The 21,124-nt window shown below is 45.7% G+C and overlaps 3 protein-coding genes across 6 annotated transcripts; 1 reads left to right on the top strand and 2 right to left on the bottom strand.

Moving 5' to 3' along the window:
• Nucleotides 1–93: 93 nt before the first annotated feature.
• LOC111071909 lies at nucleotides 94–818 on the bottom strand. The gene has a single exon (XM_022363459.2). The coding sequence runs from the start codon at nucleotides 702–704 to the stop codon at nucleotides 150–152; it is 555 nt and encodes a 184-aa protein (XP_022219151.2). The 5' UTR covers nucleotides 705–818; the 3' UTR covers nucleotides 94–149.
• A 708-nt stretch (nucleotides 819–1,526) lies between these two features.
• LOC111071908 (probable RNA-binding protein 19) lies at nucleotides 1,527–4,617 on the top strand. Its single transcript, XM_022363458.2, has 4 exons — nucleotides 1,527–1,657; nucleotides 1,717–3,971; nucleotides 4,036–4,158; nucleotides 4,218–4,617. Exons 1-4 carry the CDS (start codon nucleotides 1,622–1,624, stop codon nucleotides 4,582–4,584), a joined length of 2,781 nt encoding a protein of 926 aa, XP_022219150.2. The 5' UTR covers nucleotides 1,527–1,621; the 3' UTR covers nucleotides 4,585–4,617.
• A 598-nt stretch (nucleotides 4,618–5,215) lies between these two features.
• On the bottom strand, nucleotides 5,216–19,357 carry LOC111071906 (active breakpoint cluster region-related protein). 4 transcript variants are annotated; one of them, XM_022363452.2, is made up of 13 exons: nucleotides 18,813–19,357; nucleotides 12,989–13,644; nucleotides 12,243–12,906; nucleotides 11,852–12,156; nucleotides 11,648–11,774; nucleotides 10,410–10,430; nucleotides 8,768–8,866; nucleotides 7,693–8,679; nucleotides 7,220–7,603; nucleotides 6,983–7,143; nucleotides 6,775–6,914; nucleotides 6,449–6,698; nucleotides 5,216–6,386 (listed from the first exon to the last, which is right to left on the bottom strand). In XM_022363452.2, the coding sequence occupies exons 1-13, from the start codon at nucleotides 19,113–19,115 to the stop codon at nucleotides 6,200–6,202; spliced, it is 4,284 nt and encodes a 1,427-aa protein (XP_022219144.2). In that variant the 5' UTR covers nucleotides 19,116–19,357; the 3' UTR covers nucleotides 5,216–6,199. The 4 variants fall into 4 exon arrangements, with proteins under 4 accessions (XP_022219144.2, XP_022219146.2, XP_022219145.2 ...); XM_022363454.2 differs by lacking the exon at nucleotides 18,813–19,357 and adding an exon at nucleotides 16,797–17,451; XM_022363453.2 differs by lacking the exon at nucleotides 10,410–10,430.
• Between the last annotated feature and the right edge of the window lie 1,767 nt (nucleotides 19,358–21,124).

Genomic DNA, 21,124 nt, shown 5'->3' with positions numbered 1-21,124 from the left:
TATAATTGTATGCATGGTTAACATTCCTGAATAATTTGTGCACATCTTTCAATCAATTTCGAACCAAAATTTCATCTATAGAGACACGTATATAAAATTTGTTCGTAGACGTTTCGGTTTTATAAGTATAGCCCCAGCCTCAGCGCCTCTCATGACGTCTCCGATAAACAGAAATGCCTAGCCCGTTCTGGATATAGTAAATGGATTAGGAAGTCTGGAGTGACCTCAATGTTGACTAGGTCGTAGCCGGCGTCAGCAATCAGTCTCTCCTCCTCGTCCAGCACAAAGTACAAATCGGCGGCATGAACCGATCGTATATCGTGGGCGGGATAAAGAATCTTCATGGCATCCCGGCGAAATAGTTGAACTGCATCCATAGCCATTCTGCGTGCCCGCTGGCAGCCATGCGCCTGCTGACCAACAAGATGTACGGCCTGTGCTGTGTCCAAGTGTAGCAATAGACGGCCAAAGATGAAGTTGCTGAAACGCTGGCGCTGCCACGCGTTGTACATGGAGATTCGCCATGCAAATGGGTTAAACAGGGTGAGTGCGATATATGCCATGAGCAGGATCTGCACGCAAATAGAGATGCTGAGCGCCATCAGCATGCATTCCTCGTCACACAATTCAAAGGGCGCCCTATTCCAGTCCAGCTGCGTATCGCCACTCGAAGTTGACCCTGGGAATCGGGAGTTCTTCAGCATTTTGGGAAGAATGGTTGCAAAAACTGATTCAGGAGCAAAAGCTTGGAATTTTAAATTTTGGGCTCGTTCGGGGACTGTTGGGGATTGACAGATCTCTATAAAACTGAACAAATTTTCTATGTGTAAAAGGTAGGAACATCTCAGCCCACTGCTCGCTGAGATTAACATTAAAACGGCCCTGCTTCCACCTGGCTACGAGTATAACCGTTACCCAACGAGTACAGCGGTTTATTAAGTGGGATAGGCGGATTCCACGAATATATTTTATAAGTTAAATCAAAATGAAGAAGGAGATATAAAGAGGCGAAAGAACGGCAGCTGCCGTGAGTAACTATAAACGGTTACAATATTTATATCCAGTGGGCAATGCAAATAGCAAACAATGGTGGAATTACGTTATTTTGCGCCACTGGCTATTATTTGAGGAATTTGTTGGGGAATTTCAGGCTGGGAAACCAGCCTGATAATATAATATAATATAATATATAATAATATAATAATAATATAAATATAATAATATAATTTTTTCAACGTAAAAATGTATAAAATAGTCCTGGTTCTAATAAAATGACAAATAAAATTAGAGGTAAGAAAAAAAATCTCACATGAAAATCTCCTGGGAAAAAGAGAGATATCGACTTCCATCCGGAGCATAGTTCAACGGTTCAAAAAAGCCTAAAAATTGGAAATTTTAAACATGATGCCATTCTTTGTATGTATCGCGACCACCTTATATAATTGCACCATAGGCTATAAACATCGATGCTTGACCAAAAAAACATCGATGCTTGACCAAAAAACATCGATGCTTGACAATAAACATCGATAACCACACTCAATACACGTGCAGCGTGCGATTCGTAAACAAAATGTATATTTATTAATTATTAGCGCAATACACGAAAGTAAGCCACAAAATGTCACGTATAATAGTCAAACAGCTGCCCAAGCATGTAAGTAAGCCTAGTGGAATACTCCTTCCCCACCCACTGATCCCACACCCCACCCACAGATAACCGAAGACAAACTGCGCAACATCTTCGGTGCTAAGGGAACCATCACCGACCTGCAGCTGAAGTACACGCCAGACGGCAAGTTTCGGCAGTTCTGCTTCGTTGGCTACAGCACAGAAGAGGAGGCGCAGGATGCCATTCAGCACTTCAACAACAGCTGCATCCAAACGAGTCGCGTTCGCGTTGAGTCCTGCGCCGCTCTGGGCAGCGAATCCAAGCCGCAGTCTTGGAGCAAATATGCCAAGGATAGCAAAAACAACCTGGATAAACTTAAGGCTGCCGAAGAAGAGGAGGACAAGAAAGAAAGCGCCGAGTCAAAGAAGAAGGCCAAGGCGAATAAGGACACCAAAGTCGTCGAGATTCTGGGCAAGCACAAAGATGATCCAGAGTTTCAAGAGTTCTTGCAGACTCACGACAAGACACGCACTCTGTGGGGCAACGATCTTGGGGTGAGCGAACAGAACGCGGAGAAGGAGGACGAAGCCGAGCTAACAGCTGGACGTAATGACAGCGGCGTCGATGCTGACGACGTCGATGACGAGCCGGAAGCCGATGAGGAAGAGTCGCCAGTGGACGACGAGGGTGAGAAGCTGGCCGAGAAACCCATTAGTGACCTGGAGTACATGAAATCTCTGATGGCCGGAAACGCCGCAGAGCCCATTACTCCAGCCACGACCAAGAAGAATAAGGTGGAAAAAAGTAGCCTGGATCTGTTCACCATCAAGATTCACAATGTTCCATACAACACGAAGCGCCAGGAGGTGCTTAAGTTTTTCAAACCCCTCAAGCCGTATTCGGTTCGCCTGCCCGGAAAGGTCCACGGGTTCTGTTACGTGGGCTTCAAGACCGAAAAGGACATGGCCAAGGCAATGGTAAAGAACAAGAGCTTCATCAAAGGCAAACAGGTCTTCTTCTCGGACTTTACAGAGAAGAACAAGGTGACCAAGGCCAGCAAAAGTGGATTGCCACCGCCCAACGCCCCGGCGGAGAGCGGAGCGAATTCCAAGTGGAAGCAACAGCACGATGGCCTAAACAAAGAGGAGAACATCTCTGAGTCGGGTCGCATATTCTTTCGCAATCTGGCATACACCACCACCGAAGAAGAAATGCAGAAGCTCTTCGAACAGTACGGCCCCGTCGTTGAGGTCAATCTCCCGGTGGATAAGCTTACACGAAAAATCAAAGGCTTTGGCACGGTCACCTACATGATGCCGGAGCATGCACTTAAGGCGTTCAATGCCCTCGACGGCACGGACTTCCACGGGCGCCTGCTACATTTGCTTCCCGGCAAGGAGCTCGACAAAAATGACCAGAATGAGATAGACGAGGAAGATTCCGCGCTCTCTTTTAAGCAAAAGAAGGCCCTTAAGCTGAAAAAGAACGCTCAGAAACCAATTGGCTGGAACACGCTTTTCCTCGGTTCCAATGCAGTGGCCGATCTGCTAGCCAAGCAGTTCAAGACATCTAAAGAGCGCATCTTGGACACTAGCGAAGGCGGCAGCAGTGCCGCCGTCCGTCTAGCTCTCGGCGAGACTCAGATCGTGATCGAAATGAAGAGATTCCTCGAAGAAGAGGGCGTCCGTCTCAGTGCCTTTGACGAGCCCTCGCAGAAGCGCTCCAAAACTGTAATACTAGCCAAGAATCTGCCAGCAGCGACCGAAGTATCGGAACTGAGTCCCATCTTTAGCCGTTTCGGACCCATTGGACGTTTCGTGCTGCCTCCCAGTGGGGTCACGGCTCTCATCGAGTTCTGTGAGCCGTCGGAGGCACGTCAGGCATTCAAGAAGCTGGCCTACAGTAAGTTCAAGAACGCTCCCCTTTACCTGGAGTGGGCACCGGAACAGACCTTTGCCACAACGCTCAGCGGCGAGCCGATCATACCGAAGACAGAGCAGGAAGAGCCTAAAGGGAAGGAGCCGAAGGAAGCGACGACGCCAGAAACGAAAGAGGAGACGAAGCAGGAGCCTCTAGACGAGGAAGAACCCGAGCCGGACACAACCATTTTCCTGCGCAACCTTAACTTCAAAACCTTGAAGGAGACCGTGCTAGAGCATTTCCGCCACCTGGGCTCCATTCACTCTGTGGAGATAGCCAAACGCAAGGATCCTCAGAACCCCCAGCAATTCAGCTCGCTGGGCTATGGCTTCATACAGTTCAAGAAGGCGTCAGTGGCAGATCACGCACTCAAGAATCTGCAGCTCACCCACATCGACGGCAATCCCGTGGAGCTCAAGCGTAGCGATCGCGTCCTCAAGTAAGTATCATAAGGCCCCAAGACAATGCTCAACATGCCACTGATTTTCATGTTATCTCTGCAGAAACCAGAACGAGGACGCATCCCGACGTGGACAGGCGGCGCAGAAGAAGCAAACGGGCACCAAGATCCTGGTCCGCAATATCCCCTTCCAGGCTCAATACCGCGAAGTACGCGAGGTGTTCAAGTGAGTGACAGCTAAATTTGCTGTTTCCCTTGATTAATCCAGTGATTCTTCTCTTGCAGGGCCTTCGGCGAGTTGCGCTCCCTTCGCATACCCAAGAAGGTTACAGCGGGCGAGGATGCCCATCGAGGCTTCGGCTTTGTTGATTTCATCACCAAGGCGGATGCCAAGAGAGCCTTCGATGCGCTCAGCGCCAGCACCCATTTGTACGGACGCCGCCTGGTCCTCGAGTGGGCCTCACACGACGACCAGAACGATTTGGAAGAGCTGCGAAAGCGGACGGCAGCCAGGTTTGACGACGCCCAAGCGGGAACGGCGGCCAAGCAGAGTAGGCGTGCCTTCTTCGATGTCGAGGGCAGCATCCAGCAGGCCCCAGAAGAGGACGAGGAGGAGGAGAAGCAAGGCCGTGGTCATAACCGGGATCGTTAGACGCTTTTGCGAAGTTGAAACTTGTAATGAGTCCTGTATCATCATTTCCTGTATAAAGCAGAAAATACATTTTTTTAACGAAAACAGTTTTGTTTTAATATTTATGTAAATGCTCTTTTCTCTTGTTGTTTATGTATCACCTGACAAAATAAGAAAGCAGAGAGAATGATTATGATGTTTGTAGAAATGATAAGCAAAACAAAAATTTTGCGCGATGTCACTTACATGTATGTACATATGTAGGTACTATGAAACTATGGAATTATATGGCTTCTTCTCCGACCCATGAGTTATTGCATCTTTTTCTTTGATTTACCATGTAGTTGATTATGTAGTTTACGCTTTAACTCAATCAATTTATAGGTCTTATTATAGAACCGTTTCAATTTATACAAATTTGTCCACCGCGTCTGAGGCTAATCGATCTTCAGAGACACGTAGATTTCATCTTAACAAACATCGGGCGATTTATGCTAAGTATGCTGAAGATATCGGCAGGGCTATAAGAGTCTCGAAACTATCTTCTCTACCGATATTAGCATTATTAGATATTACACACATATAGTGAGGCTTTCCGGAAAATTCTCAAAAAATTAATGAAGTCACAATTTCTAAATAGAATATATTTTATTTTACGTTTTTTTATATAAAACCTAAACAATTAATATAAAACAAGACGACGAAAAAAAAAACAGAACTATATTTAAGCATACACATACTCGAACACCGCACATAATCGCCAATCAATCTTCATCATACACTTCGGTAATTATAGTCCTACGAATTTTAATGATTATTTAGGCATGTCTCCATATATATGTATTATATATATGTATGCATAGAAGTATTTATATACTTTTAAAGTTGAAAATTTTGCATTTTTGTTGGTGTTGCAATTGTTGCAGTAAGCTAGGGGGAGACGGGTGGCAGGAGCACGGGTTACGGGTTACGTGTTACAGGTTACAGGGTTTGGGGCACGGGAATCCGATCGTGTGCGTAACGCCCTCCTAAGTTTTGTGTATACATATGTATAAAGCAGAAGCATATCATCTATATGAATATATATATTAGGATATATTTTTATATGTATCATATGTACGACGAGTATACAAGCAAGAAGCTACATAAGTAAGCCTTGGTAGTGGGTCAGAGCCAGGGACAGGGACAGGGACTGTGTCGCTGGTGGACGAGGAGGTGGATCAGCTTAAGTGTTGGACACTTCAGCATCCGTGCAGGGTATATATTTATGTTTGTGTATGTGTGTGTGTGTGTGTGTGTGTGTTTGTGTGTGTGTGTATGCCTCTCCAGTGACCGCCAGTTTTGAACAGTTTTATAATTTTCTTCATTCATAAGTAAGTTTATCTTTTTTAAATCCGTAAATCGTTGGCAGCTTCCGCTGCCGCTTCCTTTTCTCCGGGTATATACAATAGGCAGCGCATTTTCCTGTGAGTGTGTGTGCTTGTGTGTTTCTTGGATGGATTGGGATATGAGACTGGGGCTTGGCGTGTGATCTGGACAAGTGTTTCATGTACGCGTGCTATTGCTATTTAAAATAAAAAAAAATATATATCATCCACTCCCATCTATCCCACGAGTGTCGGGTTCCCGCCTAATTCTAATTCTTAATGCGAGCCTGCAGAAAGCAGTAGAGTATCCCGGCCTGGGCCATCACATCCACAGTGCTGGCCGCCAGGGGGTCCTTCTGCTTCACCTGCGTCTGTCCCGGCCGTAAAAGGGTGGGCCCAAAGACCATAGCCAGATTGTGCAGGGACATCTTGTTATCGGCCTCCTTCTCGTGGACTCTGCAAGAGAGGAACAAGATTAGCTGGTCCAGATAATAGTGGAGTCCCGAGCGCATCCCTACCTGATCAGATGATCCAGGATCAGACAGATCGATGCCTTGTTGGCCGGCGGTAGCTCCTCAAACACCTTGAGCAACTCGTTGGTGCGTGTGGCCTCATTGTTGTTGCTCAGCGTGCTGAATGTGTCGAAGAAGCGCGGATACAGCTGATCCGTAAACAAGGCTTCGGGGAGCTCGCGCAGGAAAGTCTTCAGAATGCCCGTCACCGAGTGGATGTCCACCTCCCGCAGCAGCTGCTCCGCCTCATAGGCATCTATCAGTAAATGAGCAGAGAAGAATGCTATTCAGGGGGTTCATTCGGGATGAGGGATGATTGGAGCTTTGCTCACCCGACTCGAAGGCTTTCTTCAGCTTGGACAGATCCGAGGCAGAGCCGCTAACGCGATAACACCCCACCTCCAACATTCCACGTCGCTCCACCTCCCGTATGCAGGCACTGATGATGAACGGAATGTCACGTTTCTCGCGTCTTACCGGGGGAAAAATAAATACACAAACATCAAATGGTGCTCCAGGAGGTAGCAGGCAGAAGCTTACTTTAATACTTGACTCATTTTGGCGCCAAAGAGGGCGCCTGGCTTCGTGGTGGCACGGCACAGCTCACCGGGTACGAAACGGAAGCTGCAGCTCAGTTCCAGGATCTCGCTCAACTTGATCGTGCGCATCTGGTTGGTCTCAGTGAGCCAGGTGTGGCTCAACTGCAGGAGAGAGAACAGATTAGTTGAGGGGGGCTCCTGAAGGGATTAGAGTCAGAATCTGAGGAAGTCACGTTACCTTCAGTATGTGTTTAGCCCTCAGCAGAGGACGGTCTTTCGCCTCGTAAAGCAGGATGCGCACATTTTGGCTGCCCTCCAGCTCGAGCATAAAGCTCTCGTTCCACAGCGGAGTCTGGCTGCGGCAGATTATTTTGGTGGTGGCCTTGCGAAAGTAGTGCCCATAAGAGTCCACCTCGACGCAGATATAAAGATCCGACGGCTGCTCGAGCCCGCCCAGGCCCTGGATACTCATGTGGAGGTCACCGACGAGGAGGCTCTCGTCGTTGGTGTTGCGCATCAGATACGAACCCATTTCAGTCTTCATGCCCTTCTGCATGGCCACAATGAAGGCGGTGACCTCCAGCGAGTTGATGGTATTCGCTCCCGGCAGATTGCACTTTTGCTGGGGTGCGGAGAAGAGGAGAGGAGGGAACCAGAAATTAGTCTGTTGCTCAGCCGAAAGTGGCCGCTCACCAGTCAGTAGACACTCACCTTGAGCGAAGTGATGGAGTCCATCCAATGCGTCCGCTCAAAGTCGGAGCTGAGGAAGAAGGTCACAGTCTTATTGTTGGCCCTGTTCCCCAGGCGCAGAACTAGATTGGGCGTTGCCAGCACCAGCTGCGACTCAAGATCGGCCAGTTTGCGGCGGTACTTGTCGCCGGTGCGCACCCCGTTGGCCTCGAGAATGAGCTGGTCGCGTACCGAGCGCAGGTTGCGCTTCACTTGCGAAATATTCGCGGGACTAGATTCCTTGAACTCCGCCGCGCTGTCGGCCTCCTCGTAGACAGTGATATCCTTGAGTGGTATGAACCACTTGAGCTCGTAGTCAATGCGATCCCTCCCCAGGGCCTTGTACTTGGCGCACGCGATCACGTCATTGAAGAGGAAAAGATGCCGCAGCTTGCGATGTCCGTCCACGAGCTCCACGATGAAGGAGTTCCGTACCATGCGCCTAAGGTTTCGGTTTGACTCCGTAGGCAGCCGCTGGCAGACGTTGAACTGGTTGAGGAACATCTGTATGATCTTCTGGGCCTGCCGGAGCGGCTGGTGGTCCGGATGGTTGGCTGGTGTCTCGCGCAGCAGATCGTTGAAGACCATAGCGTTGATCTGCACCCTGGCCACCGGCTTATGCAGCAGATCCTCCAGCGTAAGCGACTGCTCCGTCTGCAGGTTGACGACGATCGTCGAGACGATCTTCTTGAATTGCGGGTTGCTGGCGCTGCACTTCTTCACAGTTTCGATGGCCTGGCCGTAGTTGTGCAGGAAGGCGCTGTACAGCTCGAACATGTCCGCTAGCCGCTTAAAGGCCTCCCCAATAAGCACGTCGCCGCCCTCGTGGGACACAATCGTCTTCAAGTCGCCAAGGAAGGCGGTGTGCACCTCGAAAAGCTCATCGATCTTGAAGAAAATCGTGTTCTCCTCCTCCTCTTTGATCACAGGCTGTGAGGTGCCCAGCGTCGCATGAATCGCCTTCTTATACTGCATACATCCAAATGGGAATAGGATTATGGATTATGGCTTATGGATTTCGAGTGGGTTTTCACCTGGGCTCGGTTTATTCTCTCACCTGCATCATCTTGTTAAGGCACTCCACGTAGATCGTCTCGCTGTGTATTATCGAGCTCAGGATAGATCGTATCTTGGCACCCCGCGCATTCCCACTCACCTGCGAGAGCGAGAGCAATAATTTTAGCAAGTTAAAACAGACGACGACAGAAAGCTTAGATGTATGTATATGTATATGTATGTACAAGTGCTGGATAGGCGGAAATGTCTACCACCACGTCTCACCATTTCCTTTTGCATTTCCATGCCACCACAAATTACAAATCGACTCTGCCGAAAATGAGGAGAGGATATCATATACACTGATTATTCGTATGCCCACTGTGTGATATATTGATCTAGCGAACGAACAATAAATTAATCAAAAATCATTCTCTATGGCCGGACCCAAAAGGTGGGCAACAGGTGAGAGGTCATGGCTGCAGGACAGAATACTCATTATTTTTTGCTGTTCCTCACTATAAATCCCTTTACTATCGATTTCTGTTTTGTTTCGGGCACACATCCATGATCTGACAGCTCTTACGATGTAAAAAACAGAATTCGATTAACCGTTTCTGTATTTATCAACATTTCTTCGGAACATTTGAAAGAGCCTTTTTGAGTATTTTTTCATGGTACATTTATGCACCATGGCTAATACTTGATGGCTTAATAATTCAAATAACCAAATAGCCAAAAAAAATCATTCGGAAAATTCACGAGTTAATTGCATTTTTGCGGCCGTCGGCCGGGATGAACATTGATAAAGTATAGAAAAAACTATAATTTCTAGGCTCGAGGTAACGTTTGAGCTATACAAAAAATATGGATGTGGAAAATTGGAGCTGGAAGCAGTTTAGGAAGCCAAGGCTAAGAATATAACAGGCTATAGAGATATGCTGATACGATTTCCATCGATATTCGATAAATCAGAGATCATTTGATGGCTTTCTTGATGTACAAATAGCAGACAAACTTTCTTGAAAACTATGAGAGCTTTATATTAGGTCAGACGATGGAGTTCTTGTGTTTCTGGCAATCCATTCTAAGCGGGACAATACGAATATCATTGCAGGTCTTTAAGAATACAAAAACATGAAACAAGCAAACCAAACCATAGGCGGATGAACTGAATGAAAGTGAGGGGTACAGAAGCTGCGACATGGACAGAGCAGAGATGGCGATGCAGACGGCGAGGCAAGGCTCGCTTTGGGACAATGAATACAATGAATACAACGAGTATAACGCGATAATGGGGGTACGAAAGGGTGCACATATATAGTTTATACAATAAAAATGAACATACGATGTAGACGAGCACAACGATTTGTTCGAGTGTGATTAACAAGAATATAAACTGAAACAGATACGAGGACAGGACTCAACTGACTGATATTGCACACGGTAATCACACGAAGTGCCAGTGTAGGGATTGAGGGAGGCAGTGGTCGGGCAAGCTCATTGAGAAGCTAAAGCTATATATGTACATCATATACAGATACATTTAAATTTATGTATATGTACATATGAGAATACATATATAAATGTACGGTAATGGCTGATGCAGTCGATGGATGCTCGCTAATGGGAGCTAGCTGTCAAATCATTGCACTTTACAAGAAAGGGTCCAAGTTAAGATTACAACTGGATCCGGTACTCACGAGTATCGCTGAAACTAAGTTCTGTTGGGAGAAGAGAACAAAAGAGAGTGAAGATAAAAGAAACAAAAACTCTTGGTTAGTATATTAGTAATTCAAAAATGTTATAGCTAAATCTACAAATACTGGTTATACAGTTTATGGACAGGGCGGGACAGCATGGATGTATGATGTTTGATCTAAATTAGATATAAATACTTCTATTTCATTTGATCCCAAGGGATGAACAGTCCCTTTTAGAGAAAGAATATCAGCGTATGTGATGATCGTTATCAAAAAATAAATAGTATTTCTTATTCCACCATTGGACCATTTCTATGTGCTTTCTTATACTTATACATATATATATATATTTTCTTTGGACCCAACGGATTCGAAAAAACGCATAATAAATGTACATTTTGTCGATGAGTAAATTTTAATTAAAGCAAACAAATTTTAAGAAAATACAGCTAAGCCAGCAGTGTGCGCACTTGCACCGGTGCAGTGTGTTTTTTTTTTTGACCGAGTTTTAAGATCGGTTTTTGGCTCCGAACTCGGCTAGAGTGTGCTCGTATCCTTAGAGCTGCCACGTCTCCAGTGCTCAGAATGCTGACTGGTGGATATGTTCGGTAGTCTCCTCGTCCTAGCCGAAATGAACATCCTAAAATCATGCGCTTTCGACCAGACAACCATATGTAATAACAACCATATACAAATGTAACCGTACGCACATACATATGTAAATATATTCCGTTTATCATAACTGAAAAGACTGGTGACTGGGAACGAGCAGCAAACAGACCAAACAGACCATGTGAGGCATACATGCGGACATATACTGTCAAAAGCAAGCACAGACCCGATATATGTAGCTACCACAGAAAAAAGGATATTCAAAGAAATTTCAATTGGATACCCAATCAATGTATAACGTATTAAGGTATGTAAATAGCACAGTGCCACAAAACAAACAATTTGAAATGGCGGGTGGCGGGTGGTTGGCTTACTACGGGAACACCACAGCGATATGAAGTTTCAAATCAATTAACGATGACAAAATATGGCAAATGGCGAGTCGTGTGCTTAGTCATAAGGTTACATCAACCATTGTTTCGCCCGGAGCGACTAAACCTCTCAGCTTCTCTGCTTGGAGCGCACCGTTTGGCAGTGGTTTCGCTGGAATGGGATGGGACTGGGGCTGGGGCTGGAGCCAGGGATGGGGATTGGGGAAAGAGCGAAGTCATCCGTGAACAACAAACCTTGCGCAGTGCACCTGGCGTGGTTTGTGACGTGGTCTGCTCGTCGTGTGAAATGGTGCGTAGAATGGGCGGCCCCTCGTACTCGCCATCGCTATCCAGTGAACTGGAGCGGGTTTCATTGCTCTGTCTGCACAAGGAAAGAGAATATGAGTCAATATCTTCGGGAATCGAACCACAGAAGGCGGCTGTGAGGCAGGCACTCACTGAAGAAAGTAATCGATGTTCACATAGTTGGAGGTACGGCCAGGAGATTCGGGATCCACCACACTCGTCTGACTGCTGAGCCCCTGGGCCATGGGCAAGGTGCTGCTGCCAGGCGTGGAAAGGTCATCACGACTCGACGAGGACCCGGTGCGGCCGGGCTTGATGAAAACGTACTCCCCGTCGCCATTATCCAGCGGAACGCTGTCATAGTATGGCTCGTGGTCTGCCGGCGACTGATGGGCCCCCGACGCTGGCGCCTTGGCGCTCTCCGAACTCAGCGAGGAAACGCTCTCATAGCTCTTGATCTTTGCAGAGAGAAAGAGAGAGATCATGCTCATGTAAATAAAGGTATGAAGGGATGGTCAGTCTGGTCAATCTGACTGGCACTCACAACTTCCGATATGCCTTGTGATGCCAGTGATTCCTTGGAGCCAACACTGCGCTGATTCGCTCCTCCGCCGCTTCCACTGCCTCCCTCTGCGTCGCTGGCCTGTAGTCGCGCACCTCCCTTCTTCTCAAGGCTGCTCGTGGAGCTGCTGTCGGCCACCGCCAATTTCGCAGTCTTGTTTAGGCTGCCTGTGGGCGAAGCGCCGACTGTCCCCGCTCCAGTGCGGCCCGGATTCAGAGTTCTTCCGGGCGTAGAAGAGGTACGCCCAAGGCTGCTACTGCCGCCGCTGGCGGAGCCAGAGGATGCCTCGCTACGCTTGGCATGCTCCAGACTGTCCATCTTGCCGACCATTTTACGGCCCAGCTCCTCCATCAGCTCCGGGTTTGTGACGAACTTCCCCAGCTCCGGCGTGGTCTTCCTGTTGGTCATGTACTTGGCGTCCAGGTTCTCTGACGATTTTTGTCTGAGAATGTCCGAGGGCTTGATGTTGCGCTCCAGTGAATTGCCCGGACTGTCCGAGGAGAGGCTGCCACCAGAGCTGCTGGGCAAGGGCATGGTGCTACCCGCATATGTCGGAGTCTCTCGCTTGGGCGACGACGACAGCTGGTGATGCTGCTGGCTGGGAATGGTGGGCGGATCTACGCGTCGTATATTCTTTGGAGGAGGTCTGCCGGGGAAGGATCACAGCAGAGGATATCCGAGTATAAGTAAGTGCATGGCGGAGAAAAGTAGATAGAAGGCACACTCACCTAGGTGGCATTTTCTTCTTGGCTTCCACATGGCTCATATACGAAGTCAATGATGGCGACAGGGGCGGGGCCGAGGGCTCTGCTCCCAATCCAGCTCCTCCTGCCGCATAGCGGGAAAATGTGGATGGGGGCGTCGGCTGCTGTTGCTGTTGCTGCTGATCGTTAACTGACGACATGGTTGCCTCGTCGACCTCTTTATCTTTGGCCTCCTTGACCTGAATGACGGTTACGTACTGCGACGTGGACTTGCGCAGCGGCAGCCTAGCGGATGACTCCCGCTCCGCATCAACGGCCTCCGGGCGCTTGACGCCTCCACTATTGATTGACGCCGCTAGCTCCGTGATGCATTGATGCAGGGCTCCGTTGGCATCCTTCTCATTGCCGCTGTCTTTGTCTCTGTCCTCCCTCTCGAAGCTGTGCTCCACACCTCGTTTGTCGCCCGCAGACAGCGCAGAGTTCTGCCCACTGCTTCCTGACCCGTTCCCACTCCCATTTCCCACTACTCCTCCACCTGTACTTCCACTTCCGCCTGCTCTACTCCCGCTGCCAGCGGCATTCGATGTGTATTTGTTGTCTGTGTTGAGCGAGAGCCGATCCTTGTCTTTGCCCCCAGCCACCGACAACGAGGATGACTCGCGCAGATTTAGGCTAGATTTCTGTAAGAAGAGAAGTGGGGAAAAGTGTGAGTGTACATAAATGTATGTGCATACATGGCATGCTCTGTTAACCGATCTATCTATAATTGATACCGATATCATATAAAAATCTATAAAAGGTCTGTATACTATGATGCACTCTAAAGAGCCCCACCATATAATGGCTTATATATTGTACTTAAGAGTACATGTACGATATTCCATGATTAGATCCAAATGAAGGTGAAATGAAGGTCTGAATGTGAAGTGGGAATATCTCCCAGATCCAACATACATATGTATAGTATAGTATAGTACTGCGTGGAAAAGACAGATCTGTGCATAGTTAAAGGGCAAAAGCTTCAAAACTGTGGGACAAGTTTACTTATAAACGGACATAAGGATGAGCGAAACATGGCTATATCGGCTAAGCTGTTCATTCATATATGTATGTACATATATGTATATACTTTATTGGGTCGGAGATGGTATGTATGAAAAAGCTTTGAAAATCGAAATGAAAACGAGAAGGAACGTGTGAGTCGCTTCTGGGGACGCGACTCTTCTTTTACACCCGTACTCAGTCAGTATATAATTTTACATTTTTTTGCTACATCTGTTATCTACATCTACAATGTTTATTCTACATCTGTATGAGCCACCTCCTCCGCGGGGTTGCTCGCGCACTAAACGCGGCAGAGTGTGCGAGCGAGAAGGAAAATGAGTTGCGGTGTCGTCTTCTGGAGGGGGGCAGGGGAAGCAACTGAAAATTAATTTCGTCATTCTGGCTATAATTATGATCCGATCTGATTCAGATTCTCGGCAGTCTGGTAGATATATGGATATTCTCTACGATACTACGCTTTTACTTTTCTGGTATCTTTAAAATTGTGGCTGCCACAGATTTTCGTCCTTTGTGATGGCGGATGGGGGCGGGGCGAAATTTTGAGATACACTTGTAGCAGTGTGATATCACATGAGTCTGGAAACCAAATTTGGTTGCCCTAGCTCCTATAGTCTCTGAGATCCAGGCGACAAACCAGACAATAAAGTAAATATATTCTTGATCAGCATCAATAGCCGAGTCGACATAGCCATGTCTGTCTGTCCGTCAATCTGTCCGTCCGTCCGTCTTGTACATCGCCTTATTTCTCAGAGACAATAAGAGATACAGCAACCAAATTTTGTATCCAGACTCCTGTAATATTATCCTGTATTGCATTTCAAAAGTGCATGAATTAAAATAAGTACATACCAGTCCGATGCAAATTCGGTCGCTATATATGTATATATATAGTCTACTAGGGGGCAAGCCCCCTGCTCACTCGCTTCGCTCGTTCACCAACCCCCAAATCTTCTATATCATTTTATAGATCTTTATTAAAAAGATATTTTTGTTTTGTATTTTGTTCGCAGAGTTTTGCAATTTTGTACCCCAACTAACCACTTCTGTCTTATGTAACGCAACTTCAAGTCTTAGTTTAGCCTAATCTCTAAAACCATATTTTTGGTGAATAAAACACTACCCACTTACTATTAAAGAAGGCTAATCTTTTTGGCTTTTTCATTATTTTTTTCAATATTTTGTCGTACAAATCTAACGCAACGCCAGAATCAAACTGCCAATATGTCTATTTAATTGCAAACAGCACTTTGATTTCCAGAGAAGTATAGGGATACTTTCCCCGTGGTAGGCCTAAATTCCGAAAAGTTTTTACACTCGAAATGACCTACCTAGATTCCCCTTTTTCAGGAAGGTGTTAATTGGCCGGTTGCTGGGTCTTATCTGAAAGGAAAGGCCAGCCAAGCCACACACTCCTCCAGCTCCCGCATACACAACTACTTATACCCAACTTTTCTCCGTTTAGATTCCCGGCACGTAACGCATTTAATTTTATTTAATTTCGTATGTTTGGTCTTCTTTTTCGGTTCCATTTAAAATGGCAGAAACGGACAAACCTGACTTTTGGGACCGGCGTACGTGTGTGTGTGTGTGTGTGTGTGTGTGTGTGTGTCCGTGTGTTGGATCGCTTTTTATGTTTAATTCCAAAATTTGCTGTCTTTGAAAAAAGTGAAAACTAAAAAAATAGTAGGGGGAAACACTAACAACTGTAAATACAAATGAATAAAGAGAGCAGACACAAAAAGACCAGCAGACAGACAGACAAACGCGTTTATTACCAAAATGGAAAATTGCCATGACAAGGCAGGAGGAGGAGGAGTGGAAGTGGGAGTGGTAATGGCGTGGTCTATCCGAGTGATGTGTGGGTGGTTAGATGGATGGATGGAATGTGACCAAGCGAAGCGATGAAGAAAGCGTGTACAAATCGTCAAAGCCCATCAAGGAAGGTCGATGGCTACTCTTTGAGCTCTCCAGATGCCTGCTCTCTCTCTCTCTCTCTCTCTGTCTCTCTTACACTCCTGTGCTCGCTCTTGCTACATATCAACAATGCTTAGCAATTGCTTAGCATATTCTCCAATTAACAGTTAGTTTGCTTGGGGTCACAGGCAGCCAGCCGCTTGTCACAGCTGATGCGCTTGCGTGTGTGACTAATGCCAGCTTCCACAGAAGTGGTTCGGCTCGATAATGCACGAAGCTAGTCCGATAATGAATCGACTCTAGCGTGCCTTTGGTTAGTTCAATGCATTACTTCCATTAAAAACAAAACTTGAATCTTATGGAGTAGTTGAGCCCCAGCCCCCCAGCTGACTAGATCTCTCTCTCTCTCTTTCTCTCTCTCTGGGGAACAGCTGTTATTGTGGCCATTTTAGTTGAGTCAACTGCTCTGGGCTCTCTCACCCCCGCATATTGATAGTGTTAGCTTATCGGTGCACACCATCGGATTCACGAATTTTCAAACGAGTACGAGTATTGTATATACATACATACATATGTACACTTATGTACATACATACATGTGCAGGTATTTTTCAAGTGCCTTTTGCCTAAACTCTTTTTAGCCACTTTCCGCTATTGCTTAATTTTTTAGGTACAGGTACATATGCATGTACACGTACACGCACACGCACATTCGTAGACGGGTAGAGGTGTGTGTGTGTGTGGTGCGGTGCGGTCTACAATGTTATATGGTATTTTTGCGATAAGTTTATTGATTTCAAATTGTGATAATACAAAAAAAATTATTTTTTTTATTATTTCAATGATTACGCACCCCTCTGGACCATAATTTGAATTTCTCCTTGAAGGAAGCCATTCTCCTTCAGCGCCACTGTGTGGACGCACTGTCGCTTTTTTATCACTCTCTCACTCTTTCACTCTCTCTCTTTCTCTTTTATATTTGCAGCAATGCAAGAAGAACAATAAAACGAACTGGAAGCGAGAACAAGGAGAAGCACTACACTGCACCGATTGATAGCCTCGGGACAAACTCCGCCCTGCAGAACCGTAGAAAAGAAACGGACGCAAGAACAACAACTCAGGGGAGCGACGACGCCAAGTGACGCTAACTGCGACGCCACCAGCCCGGATGACTATAACTACGTCCACGACGACGACGTCGACGGCGACGTTGACCACGAAATTTGAGTCAACCGAACACGTTACTGGAACGGTACCAGAAAGCGAAGGCGGGGGGCTCAACGGCCGCCGAGGCTGACGCAAAAAAAAAAATTAATTATTAATTTACGTAATTGTTGGGCTGTTTTTCGCGGACAGCGCAGGTGTTTTGCTTGCTTTTGTTCCCACTGTTAGCCGAAGCTCTGGAAATCGGCCTCTGTTATTGTCCCAAAGATTCACTACTGATGCGTAATGTAATGTCACGGGAAGAGCGGACCAGAATACCATTTGGCTCGTGCCCGTTGCCGTTATTCACAACTGCTGGCGGCGACGACAATGACAGCACCAGCGCCACGAACGGATTCCGTAGTCGACAAGCGACACGCAAAACACACACACATACACGCGTGCACGGACAGATATGACCAGTGAGAGGGAAATGGTATGTGTAGATAACGGACAAAAGTTACAGATATCGAAGTGGTAGTACCCATGGGGATATGTAGGCACACACAGAGATAGACGTATTGGCAGCGACGCAGCAGAAACTTCAGCTGTCGATCAGGAGAGAAGAACGATAGAGAGAGCCCTCGACCTACATATGTAGGGTAAAGGCATCCCAGAATATAATGCGTGACTCTGAATCTAATAGAGGCGCTATTAGATTTTTCCTTCGACCAGTTTAAGCTTTTTTTTCATTTAAAAATATTTAAGTTTATTTTTGTTAAGTGTCCTTGCCATTAAATCTAGCTCCTTTGGCCGACGTCAAATAGTTCGAGACATCTATTTTAACATTTTTGAACCGATCATAAGGATCGTTTTTCCTCTTTCCTTACCCCTTTTCCAAGGGTGGCACCACAAAATATTAATTAATTACTAATATTAAAAATAGTTGCAATTATATTGTTTTGTTATTAGTTAATAGGAATCAAATTAACTTATTGCAAACAATTTAATTTTGTCTACAAATGTGTGATTTTAAAAATAATTTTTTTCCCAATATGTGACTGTGATATGATAACAACTTAGTATGGACTTGTGTTTGAAATTGATTTAGCTATAACAAAAAATAAAAATTAGACAAATCGGTTAGCATTTGCGAAAACCACCGACTAGAGAAGTCACAAATGCATGAAATTTTAAAGTGCTGCTTTTTTTTGTAGCTGGGGGGACATACGTATGAATGTAGGTACATGCTATGTAGTCATTACAGTAACGATCGTTGAATAAAAAATTTCTTCTTATTCTTGTTTAAATTTTTCCGGCCTTTGAATTCTTCAAACCAATGTTCATCCACTCGTTCATTTGTACTAGTTCCGCTCAATTTCGATAGCTGCCGGGTACGATAGCAGCTTCTCATTCCCTTTGACTCTCCCCATCGACACCGTGACATGGGGCCACCTACCTACATATGTACATACATATTTATGTACATACATATGTACAAGCTAAATTGATTGCGCTGCTTCTTTCTCTTCCTCTTCTGTTCGATAGTGATAAGCAGGCAATGACATTTGCAAAAGAAATGGACAGCGCAGCTGACAGCAGCCTACGCGTTATTTCTGAGGGCCTGCTATCAGTGTTGCTTTCCCCTTCGACCAGGCAAAGAGGAGTTTCAATGTATACTTTTGAATATATGTATATAAATATATATATAAATATGTATACTTACGAACTCTTTTTCCACGGCAGCTGCAGTTGTTGTTGCGCCATTATTACTACTCCCACTCCCGCTGGCCGCCTCGAACAGCGCCGTTGGATCTCCGCCTGAGGCGCGATATTTTTCAACATCGGAGAGCAACCGTTCCAGATACTCCACATAGAGCGTCTCCTGTTCGAGCTCCTTGCCCAGTTCTGCGATCTTGAGGCGATGCCGCTCAAGGGAAGCGCGTACATCCTGCTCCCAAGCATCGGAGAGCGAGCTCTGTGGGAATCGTTGCATCCACAGACGTTGGAAATCATCAAAGACGCTCATGACGATGACGCTTCCACTCCGCCTGCCCCTCTGTTGGGCTCCTTTTGTTGTTGTTGCTTCACTTCGTGTTGTTGGCGGCTTGGGCTGATGTTTGTGATGCTACTGCTTCTGTTGCTACTTCTGGCTCTTACTCAAAGATGATGATGTCGATGACCACGTTGATTATAATTTTAATTATGACAAAGAGGGCGAGGTTGGTTTTTATGTAACAAGCACCAGTTGTGCGTTGTCACCTTGGCTGCCTGCAAAATTACATTTGTACATGCATGTAAGTACATATGTATCTATGAGAGAATTAACGAGTATATTTGTGTGTGTTCGTGCTGTGTGTGTGTGTGCGTCACAGCCTCCCTTAGTCCCTTGAGTGTATCCTCGCGTGTGGGCAACAACAATATTTTCCCCCATTCTTTCCCTTCCTCACTTGGATGCAAATTATGCCAATTTCTTGGTATTAAAACCCCAACAAAATATTAATGACGTTTCTTTTTTTTAAGAAGTGCGGCTTAGAACCGGTTTTGTGCACTGGTCTACACTGCACTTGTATTAGTGTGTGGTCCCGATTGTTGTTGCCCTTTCGAATTCATTCGGATGCCATGTTGCTGCTTCTTCATGGTTTTTGTTTCTTTCTTACTTTTAGTCAAGGCCAAAAGTGATTTTGGTCCAGGATGCGATAATGGAGGCGCAGACGCAATGAATTTTGTATTTGAACTTTTCACATTTTAACTATCAAGACAGCAGAAACAACAAGACAGACAGAGAGAGTAGCCACCACACATGGATTTCTTGCTCTTCTTGCTACTCCACCTCCTCCCACTAAAGAAACAGTCAGTGGGCGTTGCAGCTGGGGCGCATCTTAATGGCGCCAGCAGCGCTGCTACTGCTGCCCTACCATACACAATCACACAAATGCACGCACGCACAAGCTTCACAAAGGTATCCTTATGGATAAGTAGAGGGGGGGAGGGAACTGTGATAAGGATTTGTCACAAAACTTGGAAAAAAAAACAACTATATTTCAATCTTTCGCGCACACTAACACATACAGAATACACCGATGCCGCTTCAGTGGAAAAGCAGAAATACAGACAACACATTTGCATATGTGCAATGTATTCTGTGCGACTGTTCTGGTATGTGTAAAACTCGGCTTTGGTTTTTTTTTAAACTCACGTTTCATTTTTTGCTTCACAATTTGCACTTAATCTTTATACAACGGATTTGGTTATTTTTTTCGGCACGCACATTTAATAATTTACTTTCACATTGAACATCACAAATATATTTGTATTGCATTCTCAATTGTATTCTTCAAAATGCAGACGTACAACTTTTTAGTTTAGATACCATGTTTGCCTAATCGCCGGAAAAACGTTGCGCGTCCGTACTATTAGTTATATTTTAATATTTATTATTTATTTAATAATAATCGCACCAGTATGAAAGCTCACTTGGAGCTCACTTTTGGACGAATAAATGAGACCGCACAATGGGTAAGTTGAACTTTTGATTGCGCCGCAAGGATAAAGGTATGAGGTGTGACGTATGACGTCACAAAATCCAGAGCTTTCAAGAAAAATACCACCTCACCACATAACTCACCATGCGGGATTTTGTTCTTTCGCGCAAACATGGTATATTTATTCCGTCGGGGCTAGGGTGAGGTCCTTACGAGGCCCTTAAAAAAAGTTTGGCCTTCTTAATACTGGGGCCATACCTTGTCATGACCCAGTCGAAAGAGAGCACTCAAAACGCTCTCCGGACTCATTTCTGCCGTTAAATTGTGAGCCACTATCGGCAGTATCGATATTTTGCTGCTAGCCTTTACTATCGATGGTTTTGAGACTATCATGATAGTATCAAGCTACAGACGTTGCGCTTTTGATAGTATTTGGATTGTCTGCTATAAAATAGGGTTGTAAAATATTTTAAAAATCATATCAATAATATTGTTTTTTTTTAAATATCAAAATGATATAAAAAATATCACTGAAAAAATATCGATATATTCG

Source organism: Drosophila obscura, unplaced genomic scaffold, assembly GCF_018151105.1.
Source record: "Drosophila obscura isolate BZ-5 IFL unplaced genomic scaffold, ASM1815110v1 contig_96, whole genome shotgun sequence".
In the NCBI taxonomy this organism is placed as follows: Eukaryota; Metazoa; Arthropoda; class Insecta; order Diptera; family Drosophilidae; genus Drosophila; species Drosophila obscura.
Note: the sequence above shows the minus strand (reverse complement) of the source record. Positions and strands in the feature narration are given on the sequence as shown.

Bases quoted from the DNA above. Each gene is read 5' to 3' on its own strand.
- LOC111071909 (XM_022363459.2), bottom strand. From the start codon at position 704: ATGCTGAAGAACTCCCGATTCCCAGGGTCAACTTCGAGTGGCGATACG.
- LOC111071908 (XM_022363458.2), top strand. From the start codon at position 1,622: ATGTCACGTATAATAGTCAAACAGCTGCCCAAGCAT. The intron at 3,972-4,035 runs GTAAGTATCATA...TTATCTCTGCAG, and splicing joins CGTAGCGATCGCGTCCTCAA to AAACCAGAACGAGGACGCAT. The intron at 4,159-4,217 runs GTGAGTGACAGC...CTTCTCTTGCAG, and splicing joins GAAGTACGCGAGGTGTTCAA to GGCCTTCGGCGAGTTGCGCT.
- LOC111071906 (XM_022363452.2), bottom strand. From the start codon at position 19,115: ATGAGCGTCTTTGATGATTTCCAACGTCTGTGGATGCAACGATTCCCA. The intron at 12,157-12,242 runs GTGAGTGCCAGT...CTCTCTGCAAAG, and splicing joins CACAAGGCATATCGGAAGTT to ATCAAGAGCTATGAGAGCGT. The intron at 10,431-11,647 runs GTTTGTTGTTCA...TTCTCCCAACAG, and splicing joins CGCCAGGTGCACTGCGCAAG to AACTTAGTTTCAGCGATACT.